Source organism: Gorilla gorilla, chromosome 6 (assembly GCF_029281585.2).
Source record: "Gorilla gorilla gorilla isolate KB3781 chromosome 6, NHGRI_mGorGor1-v2.1_pri, whole genome shotgun sequence".
Lineage (NCBI taxonomy): Eukaryota > Metazoa > Chordata > Mammalia > Primates > Hominidae > Gorilla > Gorilla gorilla.
This window is the reverse complement of record NC_073230.2, coordinates 46,223,788-46,242,608: the sequence shown is the minus strand read 5'-3', so window position 1 is coordinate 46,242,608 and position 18,821 is coordinate 46,223,788. Positions and strand designations below refer to the sequence as shown.

The window sequence follows — 18,821 nt, the reverse complement described above, 5'->3', positions numbered from 1 at the left end:
TCTCTCTTTATCCACCTGTTACCATTTTGATTCAGCTATATGGGTTACAGTAGTGGGATCTTTGTGTGTGTGTGCCCAGGAGTGATGTGGTTTCATCTCTTAGTCTGAGTCTCAGTAGAAATGATGACAGCTGGCATTCTTCAAGGTGTTTTTACTTGAGGATCTAGGTATGTATGGTTTTCTGTTCTGTTATAGATAGTTCAGTATAAATTTCTGTAATATATTAATCTGTTCTGCATTGAATTTTTTTCTAACATTTTGTTATGAAATTTTCCTTAAAGAAAAGAACTTTGTAGTGAATAGAACCTCCAAGATTCTGCAGTTAAGATTTTACTATATTTGCTTTATTACGTATCTGTTCATCTATTCATTCCTCCTTTTGGGAGGGATGTAACAACTCTTTCCCCGCTCAGTACTGTAGACTCAGGTTTTTGTTATTAGGAGTGGAATTAATGAAGTTTCTCCATAATAAGTAATGGTAAGAAATCTGAAGCACCTGAAGTAACAAATATATATTGTTCCTTATATAACAACCACCACCAAGCACAGTGCTGAATACATTGCATACAGAAGGTCATCTAATCTTCCCAGTAGCAAGTGGGTAGCGGCTACTATCCCCATGGTGTAGGTGAAGAAGCTGATGTTCAGAAGGGTTAGGTAACCTGCTCAAGATTATTTATAAACAAAGAAGGGAGTTTTTGCACTTAGGTGTGCCTAGGCGTAAAGTTGTTGCTTGTAATCATGGTGTCACACAGTGCTTCCCATGTTTCCTCTACCCAGCCCCTGGCCTTTGTTTACAGAGTCTTGTTCCAGACATTCAGATACAGACCACTGCAGAAATGCTCTAGAATCTGAAGACCCTTTTTCTATATCAGTGATGATAGCTGCTTACCTTTTCTAGGAACTGCCAGATGAAATGGAAATGCAGTAGATTTGTTTTTTTATTTTGGTTCAGAGAAATATCTCATTTGGAGAGTTAGAAATTATATTTTCACTTGCTTTATCCTGAGATTGAGAGCTTTTCTTCATTGCTTCTCCTCCACATTTTTAGATAATTTATAGAACCTGATTGCCTTGGGTGACCTTTGGAATTGTTTCTAAGGAAAGGGAACCAAACTTAGATTATGCTTCTTTCAGCCCTTTTAAAAAGAAGAAAAGCCCTTGTTTGCTATTTTTTAGTGTTTAGCTTAAGTTTAGTTGATGCAACAAGGTAGTTTTATATTTATAAAATAAAGTGTAACATTTGGTTTGAACCTTGTGATTAGCAGGTCATTGGTAATGCCTTTTCTTTTGTCTAAGCAATGTGCTGTAATATACTCACTAAATATTCCTCATCAGTGCTGTTTCAGGAGGCTAAAATTTGGTAGATGAGATAATCGTATCAGCTTAGTGTTGTCATTTAATTGACAATAGTTTGCTGAATATTGATTATAAAATACGGAATTAAATTGCAAACTAAATTTGTTTTCAGCGGTTTTTGATCTGTGTGTACTGTTCGGCTCCTGTCTGATTTGAATGTTTTTGTTATTTTGTCCTTTAGCCATTCTTTTCAATTTCACTTCATGTATCAGATCTTCTCCATAATTTGCTGATGTAAAGCATTGTGAAGTCAGTTTTACTTTAATGTGTCTGCTTCGTAGCACAGCCCTGAAGCTGTTGAAGTGCCGTTATTTCCAAATGTATTTTCAGTGATAAGTGGTCATGCTGACAGAATGTCCAAACTTATTGAAAAGTCTGTGGGCATTACATCCAGTTGATTATAAAATACTAATATCTGGTGACTAAGGGGCCAGAATCTCTTGGGAATAAGACACTATCTATCATAAAGGGCCGTCAATGCATTTTCATAAATGAATGTAAGACAATGAAGGGTAATTGTTCTTATTTGTAAATTGCTTGACACACATTTTTGTTTGTTTCTTTAAGAATCATAGAAGCTAAGATCTATGGGATGTCACCTTATTTAACTTCAATAAAGAAATCTGGGTAGCATTTAGCTAATGGACATTTGGGGACCAATAAGGGAATAAGAAATGGGGGAAAAAAGGCAGTGCAAGTTCTGTGTACTGCAGCGCTTTAGCCCTTGCAGTAGCACTGCAAATTCAAGAGAGGGGCTGGGGCACCCTGACTGCGTGCAGCAGAATCACCAGAGAGCCCTCACTTCTGTTCTTGCCAACTGCAGTGTGCTTTGAATCTAAGCATCTCTGTACTCTTATATTCTTCCCCTTCCCCTCCCCCTTCCCCCTAACTCCCCCCCTCCTTCTTTTGATATAGGGTCTTGCTCTTTGCCCAGGCTTTAGTGCAGTGGCATAATCACGCCTTACTGCAACCTCAGCCTCCTGGGCCAAAGCGATCCTCCCACCTCAGCCTTCTAAGTAGCTGGGACTACAGGTGTGCACCACCACGCCTGGCTAATTTTTTAATTTTTTGTAAAGATATGGTCTCCCTTTGTTGCCCAGGCTGGTATCAAACTGGGCTCAAGAAATCCTCCCACCTTGGCCTCCCGACGTGCTGGGATTACAGGCGTGAGCCACCATACCCAGCCCTGACTTACATTTTCTAGAGTGACTTATAGTTGGGAAAAATAGGACTTCAGATTCCTACTTCTCTTATCTTCCACTTAAGTGACTTTAGTCAAGTTACTTAACCCCTCTGAGCCTCCTTCCCTCTCTAAAATAACCATAGGGTGGTTGTGGTGAAAAGCAATATTGTATGTAAATATTCAGCATACTGCCTCACAGCATAGTAATGTTCATTAAATGGGAGCTATTATTAATATTAGTATTATATTTAGTTACAGTGAGAGAGAAAAATAGTGGTTTCTTTTAAAATCAGAAGACCTGAAAATTGTGTTTTATAAAATTTGTAATTTAAAGAAAATTTGGGGAAGATATAAATAAGGGCTTACTGAATGATTCCAAGGAGATTGATACGTTTTATAATTGCATTTCTCAATAAAATGTATCTATAAACATATGACAGAGGTACAAGTAATAAAAATATTGATTTAATGTTGTCTCATAGGTCTGAATACACAGATAAGAAGTGAGATAACCTAGTTGGGAATTATTGGAGGATGGTTTTTTACTTTAAACAAATTTTGATTTTTATCCTTTGTAATCTAATATCCATTAGGGTTTTAAACAATTTTTTTTTAAATGAAACCAAGAGGTTGTTTTCTGTCATGTTATCCACACCATTTCTGGCTTAAGGGGCTTATGGTCATGATTATTGCTGCTGTTTCCACCCTCATCTGTACCTCCTCAGAAGCTAAATTTTCTTGCGCTGTGCTATTTTTACACCTGTTCCTGTTTTTGCACATAGCATGTGGTATTTTAATTATCTCTTTTTTTTTTGAGACAGAGTTTCGCTCTGTTGCCTAGGCTGGAGTACAGTGGCACAATCTCGGCTCACTGTAATCGCTGCCTCCCAGGTTCAAGCAATTCTCTGCCTCAGCCTCCCAAGTAGCTGGGATTACAGGCGCCTGCCACCACGCTTGGCTAATTTTTGTATTTTTAGTAGAGATGGGGTTTCACCTTCTTGGCCAGGCTGGTCTTGAGCTCCTGACCTCGTGATCCACCTGCCTTGGCCTCCCAAAGTGCTGGGATTACAAGCATGAGCCACCACACCTGGCCTAATTATTTCTTTAAATATGCAGACTGACAATCTCCTTTAAGTTAGGGTCAGGTCTTAGTCATCTTGATGCATCTAGAAGACTGTCTCGTGTAATTGATACTCAGTTACTCTTTTTTCTTTTTTTTTGAGGCAGAGTCTCGCTCTGTCACCTAGGCTGGTGTGCAGTGGCAGGATCTCAGCTTACTACAGCCTCTGCCTCCTGGGTGCTCGCGGGTTCAAGCGATTCTCCTGCCTCAGCCTCCCAAGTAGCTGGGGCTACAGGCACGTTGTCACCACTGCCAGCTAATTTTTATATGTTTAATAGAGGCGGGGTTTTACCATGGTGGCCAGGCTGGTCTCGAACTCCTGACCTCAAGTGATCCGTCCACCTCGGCCTCCCAAATTGCTGTGATTAAAGGCGTGAGCCACCGCACCCAGCCTCAGTCACTCTTCATTGAATTAAGTTGTAACCCTCAGAGATTATGAGACCCAAGGTATGAGAAAGTTCTTTCTTGTTAATTTTTATACCAATCATATGGCATTCATTATGAAACTGATGGTGTGTATGCTATCGAGGGCCAGACACTGTTGATCTATTTGTGACTCTAACCCTGACCCCATTGCCCTGGGCAATGTAAGGTTGATGTATAAAACATGTATAACAGCAATATGTGAAAATTTTGTGGTTAGAAGATTCTGGGAATGTAGTGGCAGTGGCAGCATAATTTTTCAACCTACCTAGTCCTCCCATAAAAGCAGAACAACTAGGTCACAAAACCAAAAACCCACAGGCAACATTTACAACAAAACTTAGTGACAAAGGTGGTCCTAAGAGCCCCAAGACACAAATTAATGGGAAAATAAAACACTGATCGCTGCAGGGTGATATCAGCATCTGTGTGAGAGAAAGCAGAGGGGAGCAAGTGGTCATCTAGCAGACTTGAGGCCAGGGGAAACTCCAAGATAGCCAGTTGGCATTCACTGGAAAGGCCAACAGTCTGCTCTGAGAACTGGGCCCAGGACCTGCAGTTAGGTGTGAGAGGCTGGGCAGCCCAGCTACCCCTGGCAACTCACACTGTGGAGCAGCCAGGCCTCCTCTCTCCACTGAGGAGACACTGCTGGGAGCAGAAGAAAGCCTGAATGAGACAGGGACAATAGAAACAAAAGAAACAGGTCCAGATAACACCAGGGAGGAGCTGAGCCAGGAAATCTCAGAAAGCAAGCTGCCATATTTTTCATACCAAATGGAAACAGCAGAAGAGGGAGCTCTAAGAGTTCAATAATGGTCATTTCACCTAAAAAGCAAGCAACGTTAAATCCATAATAAGTTTTAAGAAAAAGTGAGTAAGAAGCAGACATACCAGAAAGACACACCTACGCAATAGATTACAACTGTAATTTCCAGTTTCAGAGGAGCTATAAGACATCTTTAAAAAGTGATGTAAGAAATCAGAATTTGAAAATCTCAAATTAGGTGACAGGCTTCAGGAAGAATTAATAAATAAAAGCTCATTTCAGAATTGAAGACTGAACCTGAAGGAAGACAAGAACAAATAGACGCAAAGATAATGTTAGTAAGAGGAATAGAAGGGGAGCAGGAGGAAAATTGTAAAAATCACAAAGCAATAAGAACAAAAAGATTAAGGTTAAGTGATAAATACTGAAGTCAGGCAAAGATAATTCAGTCTACCAATAAAGAGTCCCTGAGGAAAAAATAAAACTAGAGAATGGGACAAATACTATAGACAATGTCAAGAAAAATTTCATGAAAATGCAGAGAAACAGAAGTTGAAATTATAAATTAACATAGCACACTGTGTATCTGAAAATAGTGACCCATAATGAGCAACACCAAGATATGTTCTAATGAAATTATTGGACTTTAAAGACAAAGCGAAAAACTTGGGTATCTAGACCTGCACTGTCAAACGTGGTAACCATTAGCCACTGTAGCTGTTAAGTCTTTGTGGTATGGCTAGTGTGGATTGATTTGTGCTACATACAGAATTCCAAAGACAGTCTAGAAATAAAAGGTAAAATATCTCATTAATCACTTTTTATATTATTACATGTTGAAATAATATTTTAGGTATGTTATGTATTATTAAAATTTCACCTCTTTTTTTGAACTCTTTATCGTGGTGTAGTCCATTCTTGCATTCCTATAAAGAAATTCCTGAGGCTGGATAATTTATAAAGAAAAGAGGTTTAATTCTCACGGTCCTGCAGGCTATACAGTAAGCATGATGCTGGCATCTGCTTGGCTTCTGGGGAGGCCTCAGGAAACTTAAATCATGGTGGAAGACGAAGTGGGAGAAGGCACCTCACATGGCCAGGGCAGGAGCAAGAGGCAGGGGTAGATGCCACACACTTCTAAACCACCAGATCTTGTGAGAACTCACTGTCGTGAGGACAGTACCAAGAGGATTGTGCTAAAACAGTCATGAGAAATGACCATTCATGAGAAATCCGTTCCCATGATCTAATCACTTCCCACCAGGCCCCTCCTCCAACATTGGGGATTACAGTTCAACATGAGATTTGGGCAGGGCCACACATCCAAGCTATAGCATGTGGCTACTGGGAAATTTTAAATTACATATGTCATTTGTGTTTTGGCCCACACTATATTTCCATGGGGCAGCTAATCAAGGGGCCTCTAGCCTCCCTTTTGGACGAGGACCGTGTACAGAATTGTATTCATCTCATTCTCATTCTGGATCTAGAAGACCTTGCTGAATAGAATTTTCCTGTGAATATAGTCCTTTTGAACCTCTCTTTCTTACTCTGCTAGAATCTCTGTCTTTTTTCTTGAGTTATTTCTAGCATGTCTAGGAATGCTTTATCCTCCTGAATAAAGCAGAATGCAGAAGTCCTTCCACCTCCATCAGGAGGAGGAAGGCTGTGCCTCAGCTGTAATGCCCACTGTAGTATAAGGCCATCATCTAGGTGAACACAGCACACTCCCTGTAGGGCCCGTGAGCTGAGCCTCAGCTGGCTTTCTAGATGACCTTGATCTGAAGTAAAGCCACTGTCTTTTGTGGCTACCTTTAGGAACTCTGCCTGCATTTTTCACTCCAAAAAAAAAACAAAAACCAAAAAAAAAAACACCCTGTCCAGCTTTTGCTCCCTGTTTTCATGTATTTCCTCTCTAGCAGAATTTATGTTTATTTTCTTTGTGATTTATCTTTTCCAGATAATCAGATTGAAAATGAGCTTCTGTAGTATTAGAACTGACAGCCACGTGTATTCAAACTGAGTCTACTTTAGGAGAACAAAATATTTTCTTTAAATTAATAGAGTCATTTTTATGTGGAATAGAATAGAATTTTAGTGAAAGTAAATAAATTGAAACTTCCATTCGTCCACTGAAAATTTGAAATATAAAGTCTGTAATTACTTGAATATATTTTACAAAGTCAGTCCATAAGCTTTTATATATTTTATGTGCATTTTTTACAAGAATATATATTGTCATTCAACATTTCTTTCTCTAAATCTATATGAAGAATATTCCTTATACCTTCACGTTCATTTTGACACCACTGTCTGCAGCCAGCCCTTCTGGGACTCAGCATTGATATAAAAGATAAACAGAATCTTGTTAAATCTAAAAGCAATTATGTTTCGCTGCATTAGTAAAGACTAATGGAAAAACAAGACACCACCATTTATTCTAAAATGTCTTACTTTGTGGCAGAACGGCTGCAGACATTTCCCTAAATCAGCAACTCACATTAGAAGTGAGTTCTTTTTTGCATGATATCATTACCAGTGGGTATTAATGGAGACGAATTGCTGAGTGGGAGAGTACTCAAAACCAGATAAATGGCCGTTATTTTGGAATTCTTAATTTGAGAATCATGCTGAGTATTACTATAATTGCAATTTTGTTTTCTATAAGAGATTTTTGTTGGTATAAGGGAATTACTTTAACAAAAAGAAAGATATAATTTAGTTTCAATTTTATCCAAATGTTGATTACTTGCTTACCTGTGCGTCTGGAAGTCTTGACAATATTATTTTCATGTACCACATCTTTTCTTTATGAATAACATTTTTGTCAGCTTGTGATTTAGCCACTGCATATAGTCCGTGTCCAAATTATTAATTCTCAATTAGCAAAATTTGGCAAGGTTTAGTACTTAACAAGTAAGCGTTTATTACAACATCTGGAATTGAGAAGTGAAATAGATATGTGCACCTGCAATTTTTCTTTGTTTTGTTTTAGAACACATTGGAGTTTCTATCATGTTCTTAATTAGAGAACAGGAAATTTTCTGTCTTACTCATACAAGCTATTGTGGACTGGGGAGTTGGGATCTAGAGGAGGAAAGATTTGGGTAGGATTATTTCGTAGTTTCTCTGTTCTGTATCTTGGAGCTCATTCTCAAAAACCAAGGCCTTTGATGTATATTTGGTTACCTTTAGGAGAAACGCTGACAGTGTCTGTCAGTGAGACTAGGCAGCCTGTTTGGCATCCCAGGTGGGGAGAACACCTCCTTCTCCCACCCCTTCTTTTGTGATTAGGAGACGTTTTCCCTTAGGTGTCTATGGCAGACAAGCACAGCAAAGCCTGTGATTTCTGTGAGAATCTCTGCTTCTCTGCTCTTCACCCAAGTTGCTGGTAAGGGAACTGCATGTGTAGCATTTCAAAAATGGAATGTGATTTAGTAAAACAGAATGCAAGTCCATTTCTACCAATCAGACATTAGTAACCTCAGGAGTGATGACAACCAAAACCTCTTGTTAATATGTCTTCTAAAATGTGAAACTGCCATCTCTTTCATCACTGGGTCCTTTGTGGCCCCATACTGTTTAATATCATCTGTACATTCCAGCTCTCCCCTGCTCCCTGCTTCACCGCCCACGTGCATGCACAGCACTGTGAGCTTCTCTAGAACCTTCCCCAGCCTGGTTACGCTAGAAACACTGTCTCTGCACATGTGGTGGAGGTTGAGGTGGTTCTCCATATAAGCTCTTTTGTGAACATTTATCACATTACCACTTTACCAAAACTATTCTTAAGTATCTGGATAAACACATTTGGTTCAAGCCCACAGAGATTAAGGAAAAAATATGTTCCTGGCAGAACTGGGACCAGAGCACTTGCCCTTGGACTTCCATTGTATGGTACTTTAATTGAGGACAAAGCAGATGAAATATTATCTTTTTATAAGTTTATGTTGCTAACTATTACATCTTTTTGGTCATCCACAATTTTATTTTGGTGCGAAAATTAAATTGTGATATCAGCTGCGTAAGGAGGATCATTAAAGGTCAGCAACGACAAGGAACACTAAGTGATCTGCAAGGGAAAGAAAGAGGGGGACAAAGGAAAATTCAGTATTTCATCTGTATTATGGATTTTATTTCTACTGTCATTCCTTTCTCTTATAGTTGGGAAATGTTAAAATGACTTGTTCAAGTTCAGTTTAGTGGAAGTTATAACCCAAATTTCCTTACTCAGAATTCAATATTGGTTCCAGTATGATACATTGAGGTCCCCTCATTGGGAAAAGAGTGTGGAAATTAAATAAATCTGCAGCTAATACCACAGAACCGTGGAGATGATCTGAATGAAGAAACTTAGAAAATGTGGTGGGTCAGAACAAGAGTTTACTCCCAAATGAATCTGTGATGTGTAGAGTATGATTTCTGGAAGGATCTCTGTAATACCACTACTGTATCAGTTAGCTTCTGCTCTGAAACAAGCCACTGCCAATCTCAGTCTCTTAAAACAATGATCTTTTATGTTTTATAGCAGCTAATAATTAGAATCATATAATAATATGTGTACTTCTGAGCTTTCTGTCAGATCTTTGGGGTCCAGTGCGATTAAAGTCACATACTTCTTAAGTGATGCAATATGTCTTCTTGATTTTAAATGGATTTTTTTTTAAAGGAAAGAGAAATTTATTATTTTTCTCTAGCCTTTATTTCAGTTAAGAAATACTGATGTTTCATCATAAAGTAATCTGTATTTATGCATCTTTTTTTCACTTCAAGTTCTTTAAATAATATCCCTCTTCTCCAAAATAGTGTTTCATAATTACAGATAACATTCTTTGTGACCTTTGTACTACTATAATGCCCCAATTGAGAAAAACGAACTCAGGAATTTTAAAAAATTATTACTGTTACTAATAATGGTTTACATTTCTTTTTATGGGTTTCAAAGCATCTTCATGTAGTCTATGTCATTTTAAACTACCTAAGCACAGTGTCACCCTTGACCATTCATGCTGCTATTATTGTTGGATTCATTTTTGTTTGTGATGGGAATTTGCAAGTCTACTTTCCCACATATTCATTTCCAGGATTGATCATTGTGAAGCACTTGCAGTGCTGAGTTATGAAAGTATGTTCAACGGTGTCCCCTTTATGTTAGCTTTTAAAAAGGGGTCCACTAGCATTCACAGTCATTGTGTCCCTCCAGATGTGTGCTGCTGTTTGCCCCTGTTAATGATGACTCCTGTATCCCTTTTGTTTGCAGTGTCTCAGTTTGAAACTGAATTCTACATCAGTGGACTTGCACCTCTCTGTGATCAGCTTGTTGTACTTTCGTATGTAAAGGAGATTTCAGAAAAAACGGTAATTATTTTCTCCCCAGATACAAAGGCATGTGGGGGTTCACTTTTAGCATTACACCCAGATCAGGTTGTTTATCAGTAGCATACGCTGTAATCTGAGCAGAACTTTCTGACCTATAAAATAAGGTTGGCAGAGATTACCCTTTAGACCTGACATATTTACTTTCCGGAAACTCTACTCATTGCCTGCCTTTGTTCCTATTGCTGAGCCAAAAAAGAGTCTTTTTTTTCCTTTTTTTTCAACCTCTCTCGGTATATTAGTCAAAAGGAATGAAGGATTCCTCTTGCTGAAAGGGGAAGAAACTAAGCTGACACTGTGCATTAGCAGAAATGACAGCAATGAAGTTGATCGGCAGCAACAACAGGGGTCCCTGTGGTCAGAGGGAATTACAGAAAGGGCATTTCATTATTTTCTTTGGTCCAGACATATTTGTTTACTTCCTAGTGGGCTGGTGATTCTAAGTAGCTTGATTATGGCTTTGAAATGGATTGTTGTGAAATCTCAGTTATCAGTGCAAATAATGGTACATCAAAATCTGTGGCTAATAAAAAGCAGCAGATGATCTAAATTTTGTTGTGTGTGTCTTTGGAAGAAGCTTATATATTGCCCAGTGGATGGGTATCCACACCCAGTCTCCCTTTGAAGCTGAGGACGGCCCCATTCCCAGCTTGTCTTTGTTATGAGAGTCCAGGGGTCCTGCCAGCACAAGAATAGGGGTGGCTTCAAGGCATAAACAAGGAAAGCATACTGTAAAGGATTTTCTTTTGGATGCTGTATATAGAAGAAATTGTAATTGATTCTCTAGTCCTTTACAGTAAGTAGGCAAGTGGGCTATCCTTGTTTGTATCCTTTTTTTTTTTTTTTAAATGGCAAGAAATAAAATGGGGGAGAAAAACCCTGGGAGCCCTGGTTTTGAAGTGGTAGCTGCTCTTGAGCGTTTCTCTGAGCAAGCACTTGCATTAGGAAGCCATCACTATAGTAACCTGAAGCTCTGGGTGCCCATGTTGCTAGGCAATGAAATGCTATAGACTTAAGTGAACACTCAGACCTACTAAAATCGATAGGGTTGGCTTCTAGCCCTATTGCAGGACATCAGTTTGCTATTGTTTTATTTATTTTTTGAAAATAAAGAAAAGCAGTGGCTCCTGGGGGAGTAAATAGAATGCTTTTTGAGGAGGAATGCAGGAAAGATTGAGAATGTGATTGGAAGAAATAAAGAAGCAGTAAAACGAAAAAGGAGAAGCCTAATAAACAACTGAGCAAAGAAAGAAAGGAAACCTTTGTTAATAAAAGAGTATTTGAAGGGAATAAATGCCAAAGATAGGCCAACCTCATAGAGCACGTAGAAAATAGACTTTTTCCAGAAGAAGAAGCGAGGGTTTTGGAGATGACTGGATCATGTTTGTGCCAGTGTATGTAGATACTCATTTTATAGAACATTAAAGTACACCTTAAATCCTTAAACACAGAATAAACTCATAAAATTAAGGCAAAAGGAACAAAGAGGTAAGCTCTCTTCCCCCTTTATTTTTTCCTACTGAAAAGGTGGTTTAGCGACATTGAATACAATTTGTTTTATATCATTCAGTATTATCCCCCAAATATCCCCCAGATATCCACGTGATACCTTTCACGTACATGCATGTTTTCACATAGTTGCAGGGATAGTCACATGCTACTCTGCATTGCCCTGTTTCCATGGGCATTATTCCATTTTCCCTGCATATGTCTGTGTACTCTCCACCATCATTGTGTTTAGTGGTTGTGTACTATTCCATCTGCTTGGTACACTTTAATTTATTAAGGTGTTCTCCTAGTATTTTACTTTTCTTTCATTCATTGATAAAGCACATGTGTGTTAGAAATTGTGCTGGGCACTGGAGATCCAAGATCAACAAAACCAGATTTCTGCTCTTAGGGAGTTCACAGGCAAGGGCTGTTTGGCCAGGGAACGAAAGTATAAAATGAGATTCACATTGCTGATGCTTTTCTTATACATATAAAAGAGGCTTTTCTATGGTCTAGTGAAGCGATTTTCTTTTTATTTTGTTCAAAATATTTTTTTATTTTGCTATTCTGATTTTGATATTTTTATTGTTACAGTGGTCAATTTTTAAATATATTTCAGTTTTCTCCATTTTTTTTCAGTTGTTTCAAAGTTTAGCAATTTGTAATTTCTCCACAGATCTGATAGATTTTTCTTCACTAGTTGATCTTTTATAGTTGCTATTTTATTTTTGGAATGTTTTCTGATAGTAAGTTTCCTGAGGCCTTTCCCACCATGCAGAACTGTGAGTCAGTTAAACCTCTTTCCTTTATAAATTACCCAGTCTTGGGTATTTCTTCATAGGAGTGTGAGAAGAAACTAATATGTATGGCTAACTAGAATAATTTGTATGATATATAGAAATGTAATTTAAATTAATGTTTCTCTCTTTTCCCCCACTAGGAAAGAGAATACTGTGCCAGGCCTAGACTGGACATCATCCAGCCACTTTCTGAGACTTGTGAAGAGATCTCTTCTGATGCTTTGACAGTCAGAGGCTTTCAGGAGAATGAATGTAGAGATTATCATTTAGGTAAGAGATATCAAAGATCTGGCTGATATGCTTTTTTTATGTTTTTTTTTCCCCCTTCCTACTTGCAATAAATGGAATTTAAATTAAGGTGCTGAAAGAATCTTAAGAGAATACCTGGGTAGACCGTGTATGCTGAAAACAAGGATGTTTGGATGCAGAGATGTTGCAAAACTTGCATAAGCTCCTATAGCAAAAGGGAAGGCTAGAGTTCAGACCAGGACCTGGGGGAGGATTGGGCTCCTTGTTTTTTGTTCTTGTATTTTTTCTATTGTCCTAACTATTTAATGTGACACATAATTTAATGTCAAGCTGCATGGCTCCGTGGTTGTCATATCACTCCCATTTTATGTGTCAGGAAAGTTCGCTCTGGGGTGGCAGAGAAGTTGTCTTTCTTGTTTGTAACTGAGTGCTCAGAGCCTGAAAGACTTCTGGCACATTCTAGGTGTTCAGTGAATATTTGTTGAGTGGACAGAGAAATACACTTAGTCACTGCTCATAAATACAGGGAGAACCATTAATATTTAGTCATACCAGAGACATCTGTGTTTGGCTGTTATCATACCCTTGTAAAATATATTAATGAAAATAGAACATTTCAGCTTTGTAGGAATGCTGTACTACTTTAAACACAATTGACGTTTGTTGAGAATATTTTCAGTTCTCATTGTGGCCAAAGGAAATGAAGAAATATTCTATATATGTTTAAACTTTCTTATATGAAGACCCTAATCCGTTGAAAAACGTAAGAGTATATTCTAGACTTGGCAAAAAGCAACTGTGATTCACAACTGAAAGTGTCCAATCTAGGTATTTGGCTCAGAGCAAACTCTCCTGCACACTTAGAAACCCTTCAGAACAGGTTTTATAATTGAATTCTGCAGGAAACCCTCAGATTGGCATTGTGCACAACATGCTGAAATGATAGATTATGTCCCTAGGGCTTGGGTATCTGTCATTTATGCCTTAGGTGGCCTTGACCTTGATGAGGAGGAAACATTTATCGCTGACCATGGGGTGTAATTGTTCTGTAAAAGTAGAACAATGCTGTAAATGGCCATAAATAAAATTTATATACAGTAGATGAATTCTAATATGCAATAGACATGGAGAATTTTTAACACTTTTTCAGCTGAAGTCAGAGTGTTGATGTATTAAACGTAGAATTTTAAACTCACCTTATTTTTTTTTCAAGTTTTTTAGTATGTCATTCCCTCCCTTTCTGTCCCTCTCCTTCCCTCTCTTGCTTTTTTGTCAAGTATTTTTACACTTAAATATTTTTAAAAGCACTGAAATACGCTTCTGTCATTCTTTACCCTGTCTCCCACACTTACCTTCCAGCAGAGCCAAACACACAACAAAGATAGACACATTTTCTGTTCGCTCTTGGGTTGGGTAACCTAACCAGGTCCTCTGAAACCGTTGCCAAGTTTTCTGCTGTTCAGTCACCAAGTCGTTCCTCTCTTTTCTCACCTACAGAATACTCTGAAGGGGAATCACTTTTTTACATCGTGAGTCCGAGAGATGTTGTAGTGGCCAAGGAACGAGACCAAGATGATCACATTGACTGGCTCCTTGAAAAGAAGAAATATGAAGTACCCTTGATTTTACTTCTTTGAAAGTATTGACTCATCTACAGCATAGAGAGGATAAAAATGTTTTTGTAATAAATCTTTTATGTAGTCAAAGTAGAGTTTCCCAAGCCAAAAATATTAGGAAGTTAATAACTTTCTAGTACCCCCTTCAGAAATTAGGGAACCAAAGATTGCAATGGATTGACTGGCTTTACTGTTAAGTGGGGGAGGAGTTGGGAGTGGAGGGAGGAGGTGAGTTAGATCTAGACTGTTGGAAGTTTCATTTTTTGATTTTGTTCAAAGAAATTAGAGGTAGTATTTCAGAAGTGTCTATTTGGGTTTAATGAAATCGTTTATTTTATGCTTATCACATTTGTACTCACTTAGGATGGTTTGAACTATCAGTTTGGATAGAATGATGTTGTCCACTTCATTGAGGTTTGGCTTAGATTAATTTGAGTAGATAATGCCCAATATCGCTTAAAAAAAAAGAAAAAAACCATCTTTCAACTTTAATAGCTACAAAGTTACGTTCTGTAGATGGGCTTATATACTAATTTGAAACAACATCAACAACAAATAGTCTACGTATTTGTTGTACTAAGTTTGTAACCATCTGAAAGGATTTGGAAAAAAAATTTTTTTTTCATTTATGAACTATTTAAAGGCCAGGTATCGATACCTAGTTCATAACCCAGTAATTACCATGTTACTTTAAATCCAGTAGTTTCTCAAAGAAATAATTGTATGTTTTAAATATTTATGTTAAAGTAGTATTTGTAAACTTTCCAAAATAAAAACAAAATCAGAGATTTTTCAAAGACTTAATTTTAGATATACATAAACATGCGTATAGTTCACTTTTTTATTGAAACATAAGGGAAAATGCTCCTTTATCAATATGTGTCATAAAGATTTAGAAGACAGCTGCCTTTTTTTGTATGGAGACTAGGAGACTTTGTTGTATTTTGATTTGTGTCTGAAATGTGATTCCATTGTCCTAATGAGGAAATGAATTCAAATGGAAGTGGGAGAAGTCTTCATTTTGGTTGACTGCCTTTGAGTTTGAATTCAGTGAGGTTCATTCAACCATAGCATTAACAATTCCAATGCTTCAAGCAAAAGCCATGGGAAAATGGAGCTTTATTCGTGTAGTGCAGAATGCTAAACCATAATAACTATAGTGTTTATAACCTCAATATCTTTCTCTCCCACCTTCTCCCATTTTCCCTCCCTCCTTTTCTGCTTTTTTTTTTTTTTAAATCATCCTTATGTTTGGAATAAAGGAAGCATTGATGGCAGCTGAAATTAGCCAAAAAAATATTAAAAGACATAAGATTCTGGTAAGTGTGCAATTTGTTATTTGAAACATAACTTTATCTTTCAATAAGTTATAGTGAGACTGAAAATAATTTGAAAAGAGCAGGTTTTTCCTATCTTTTGAAAATTTATTTTAAACTAATTCCCTAACCTATGAGATCAAAATATTTTATCAAATCAGTTTCTGCTTGTAAACAAGAGACTTGAACACCTGCTAGGAGGCAGTTTTAGGTAATTTGGAAACTGTATCTGTGGAAAACACTTTAAATACAGAGCTTTCTAGTTATGTGTGTGAAAGTTTCCCTAAATCGTAGGTAAAAATCACATTATCACAAAATTTATCAAAAGAGAGGTTTCCTAAAACTGCATTGCTTTGGTGTTTCCATAATAACAGACTCAATTGATTTTGTTATGGAAACTAATCTAGAACATCAAATACATTTTTATTACATTTTGGACTCAGGAAAAATAGAATGACTGAAAGCCCCTTTCTTTGCTAACTGTGACAGTGAATGTGCAGATGGACAGCAGAGGAACTCATATCCTTCACATGTGAAGGGTCCTTGGAGACCATCTAGCCTAGTTCCCTTTTTTACAGGTGAAAACTGGAAGCTCAGTCTTTTATGCCTATTTGGGTTTCAGTACAAATTCTTTCTGCCTACATTTTCCTTACCGTAAACTTCTCTGTAAAACTCCACATGAAAGCCTGAATTGTCAAAGAGTGCAGAAGCAAAATAATTTAGAAATAACAGGAGAATAGAAAACCAGAGCATCTTTAAAAAAAAAAAAAATCCAGCCAAAATTGTGGAGAATAAGCAAGGATTCTCTAGAAATGGAAGAGAATGCATTCCGGCCCTTAGAGTAGTTAACATATGTGAAGATGCAGAGAGGTGCCACAGCTTGGCCTGCTTGGTTATGTGGGCAGTTGAAGGCTTTTTTTTTTTTTTTTTTTTTTGAGACGGAGTTTCGCTCTCGTTGCCCAGGCTGGAGTGCAATGGCACAATCTTGGTTCACCGCAACCTCTACCTCCTGGGTTCAAGCGATTCTCCTGCCTCAGCCTCCCGAGTAGCTGGGACTACAGCCATGTGCCACCACACCTGGCTAATTTTGTATTTTTAGTAGAGACGGGGTTTCTCCATGTTGGTCAGGCTGGTCTTGAACTCCCGACCTCAGGTGATCTGCTCGCCTCGGCCTCCCAAAGTGCCGCTATTATAGACATGAGCCACCGCACACAGCAGTTGAGGGGTTTACTACACAGGTAGCAAAGGCCAGCTCCTGAAGTGCCGTTCGTAATTAAGAGCTTGGTTCTCTCTTGGAACATCTAGAAGTCAATTTAAGCTTTCAGACATCAGATTTCCCTGTTAGAAAGATTCTCTGATGGAGATGGGGCCAGAGGAGGGCCAGCTGAGATGGAGATCAATCAGGAGGCTTCCTAATCCAGGTGGAAAGTCATGAGACTTACACAGAATCAGTAGGATTGGAGAGGTGAAGATAGATGGAAGATACAGTAAACTTTTAATCTTTGGGATGTGGTAACTGACTCTGTGTGGATGAAAGAATAAGAGTAAAAATCTAGGCTGACTCCCAGGCTTTGGGCTTGGGCCTCTGGTTTGGTGCTGCCATTTACTGATTGATAGAGATACCGTGTGGAAGGAGGAGCAGGATTGGGAGAAATGATGAATCCTATTTTAAATGCATTAGTTTTAGGAATCTGTGGGACATCGTAGTGGAGCCCAGGAAAGAAATTTGGGCAGAAAAGTTGAGTCTCAGTTTCTGCACAGGACACATTAGGGTCCTATTAGCACTACTGACTGTAACCTGTTTATACTCTTAGTTTGCTTTATGTAATTATGCTTGCTTCTTAAGCATATTCATATTTAAATGTATTTATATTTTCATACATTTTAGAGTGAGTGTCATGAACAGAGGACCATGAATGGAACCATCAGGAATGCTGTCATTCAAGGGATGATGCATACATAGTAGATTTGGAACAGCCAGAGCAAGGTCATTTCATGGGAACTGAGAGAGGAGAGAATTCCAGGGTAAAGAGAATTAAATGCTTGAGTAGTGGAGGTAAGCAGGTCAGAAGGGTAAGACGAGGTCAGCTGGTCAGTTGTACACTGGATTTGGTGATATAAAAGTAGTGAATTTTCTGTATGGGTATTATTTATTCTGAACATGTTGTAGGGAGTGAAAAGTGAATAGGAGATTATAAAGTACGGTTCTGAGTATAGACTATCAGGTTAGCTGTGAAGGGGAAGAGAGTGAAGGCTGTAGCTGAGGCTGTAGCTGGGGCTATGGCATCCTGGAATGGTGGTAGTTTTTGGGTATTTTGTGTAAGAGAGGCACTTAAACATGCTTATGCTGAGGGAAAAGAGGTAAAATAGAGTTGACATAAAAGGTTGATATAAAAGGAAGAGGAGGAGTGCAGGATAAGCTCCACAGTGGAGAAGCATGGACATGAGGAGAAAGGTTGGAAGGATTGACTCTGAAAAGGAGACATTCTTTCTCTGAACCTTGATGGAAAGAACCTGTGTAGAATTGTTACGTGTGATCTGTTTCCAGAAAAATAAGGAAGTTAGACACTCTTTCTTCACTTCTGTTCCTATAGACTTGAAATATGATTTCTCACATAGTAGTTATTAAAGTAAAAATTTAATAAACTAAAAATGATGGGTATTTTGCTTCACTCTTGAAATGGGCATGTCCTGTACATTAGTCCTATACATTAGTTATGAATAGATTTTTTTTCTCTTAGCATGATGTAATTTCATACCAAACATGCAGAGAAGAAATGGGCTCCTGCCATTTTTTTTTTTGCCATCCAAGAAGGTATTTCTTATGCACCTTTTTGTACATAAAGTAGAAATTAACACCCAACTTTTCTTATATATATCAAGCTTAAGCTTCTGGTGAAAATACTTTTAGGTGCAAATAGTATATGAGAAGATGAGTCATGGGGAGATCAAGCAAGAGCTGTCCTCCCATTCCTCTGGTGATGTTGGCCACCCCAAATCCTTTCAGAACCCAGGTAGAATAAGCGAATAAACATGAATACTCTGAAGCCAGTCACTTCCCTGCTTTCACCCAATTTCTTCTGTAAACTGATGGGTTTGAATCACAGGTTTTTCTGAGCTCA

At 38.1% G+C, this 18,821-nt stretch overlaps 1 protein-coding gene across 2 annotated transcripts in view; it reads left to right on the top strand.

Annotated features, from left to right (window-relative positions):
* VPS41 (VPS41 subunit of HOPS complex) overlaps positions 1-18,821 on the top strand; it is a 198,690-nt gene that overhangs the window by 137,133 nt on the left and 42,736 nt on the right. For both annotated transcript variants that reach the window (XM_031012850.3, XM_031012851.3), the window contains 4 exons: positions 10,112-10,209; positions 12,659-12,788; positions 14,265-14,380; positions 15,646-15,702. In XM_031012850.3, coding sequence (XP_030868710.1) covers positions 10,112-10,209; positions 12,659-12,788; positions 14,265-14,380; positions 15,646-15,702 — 401 coding nt within the window. The remainder of the gene's footprint in view (positions 1-10,111; positions 10,210-12,658; positions 12,789-14,264; positions 14,381-15,645; positions 15,703-18,821) is intronic.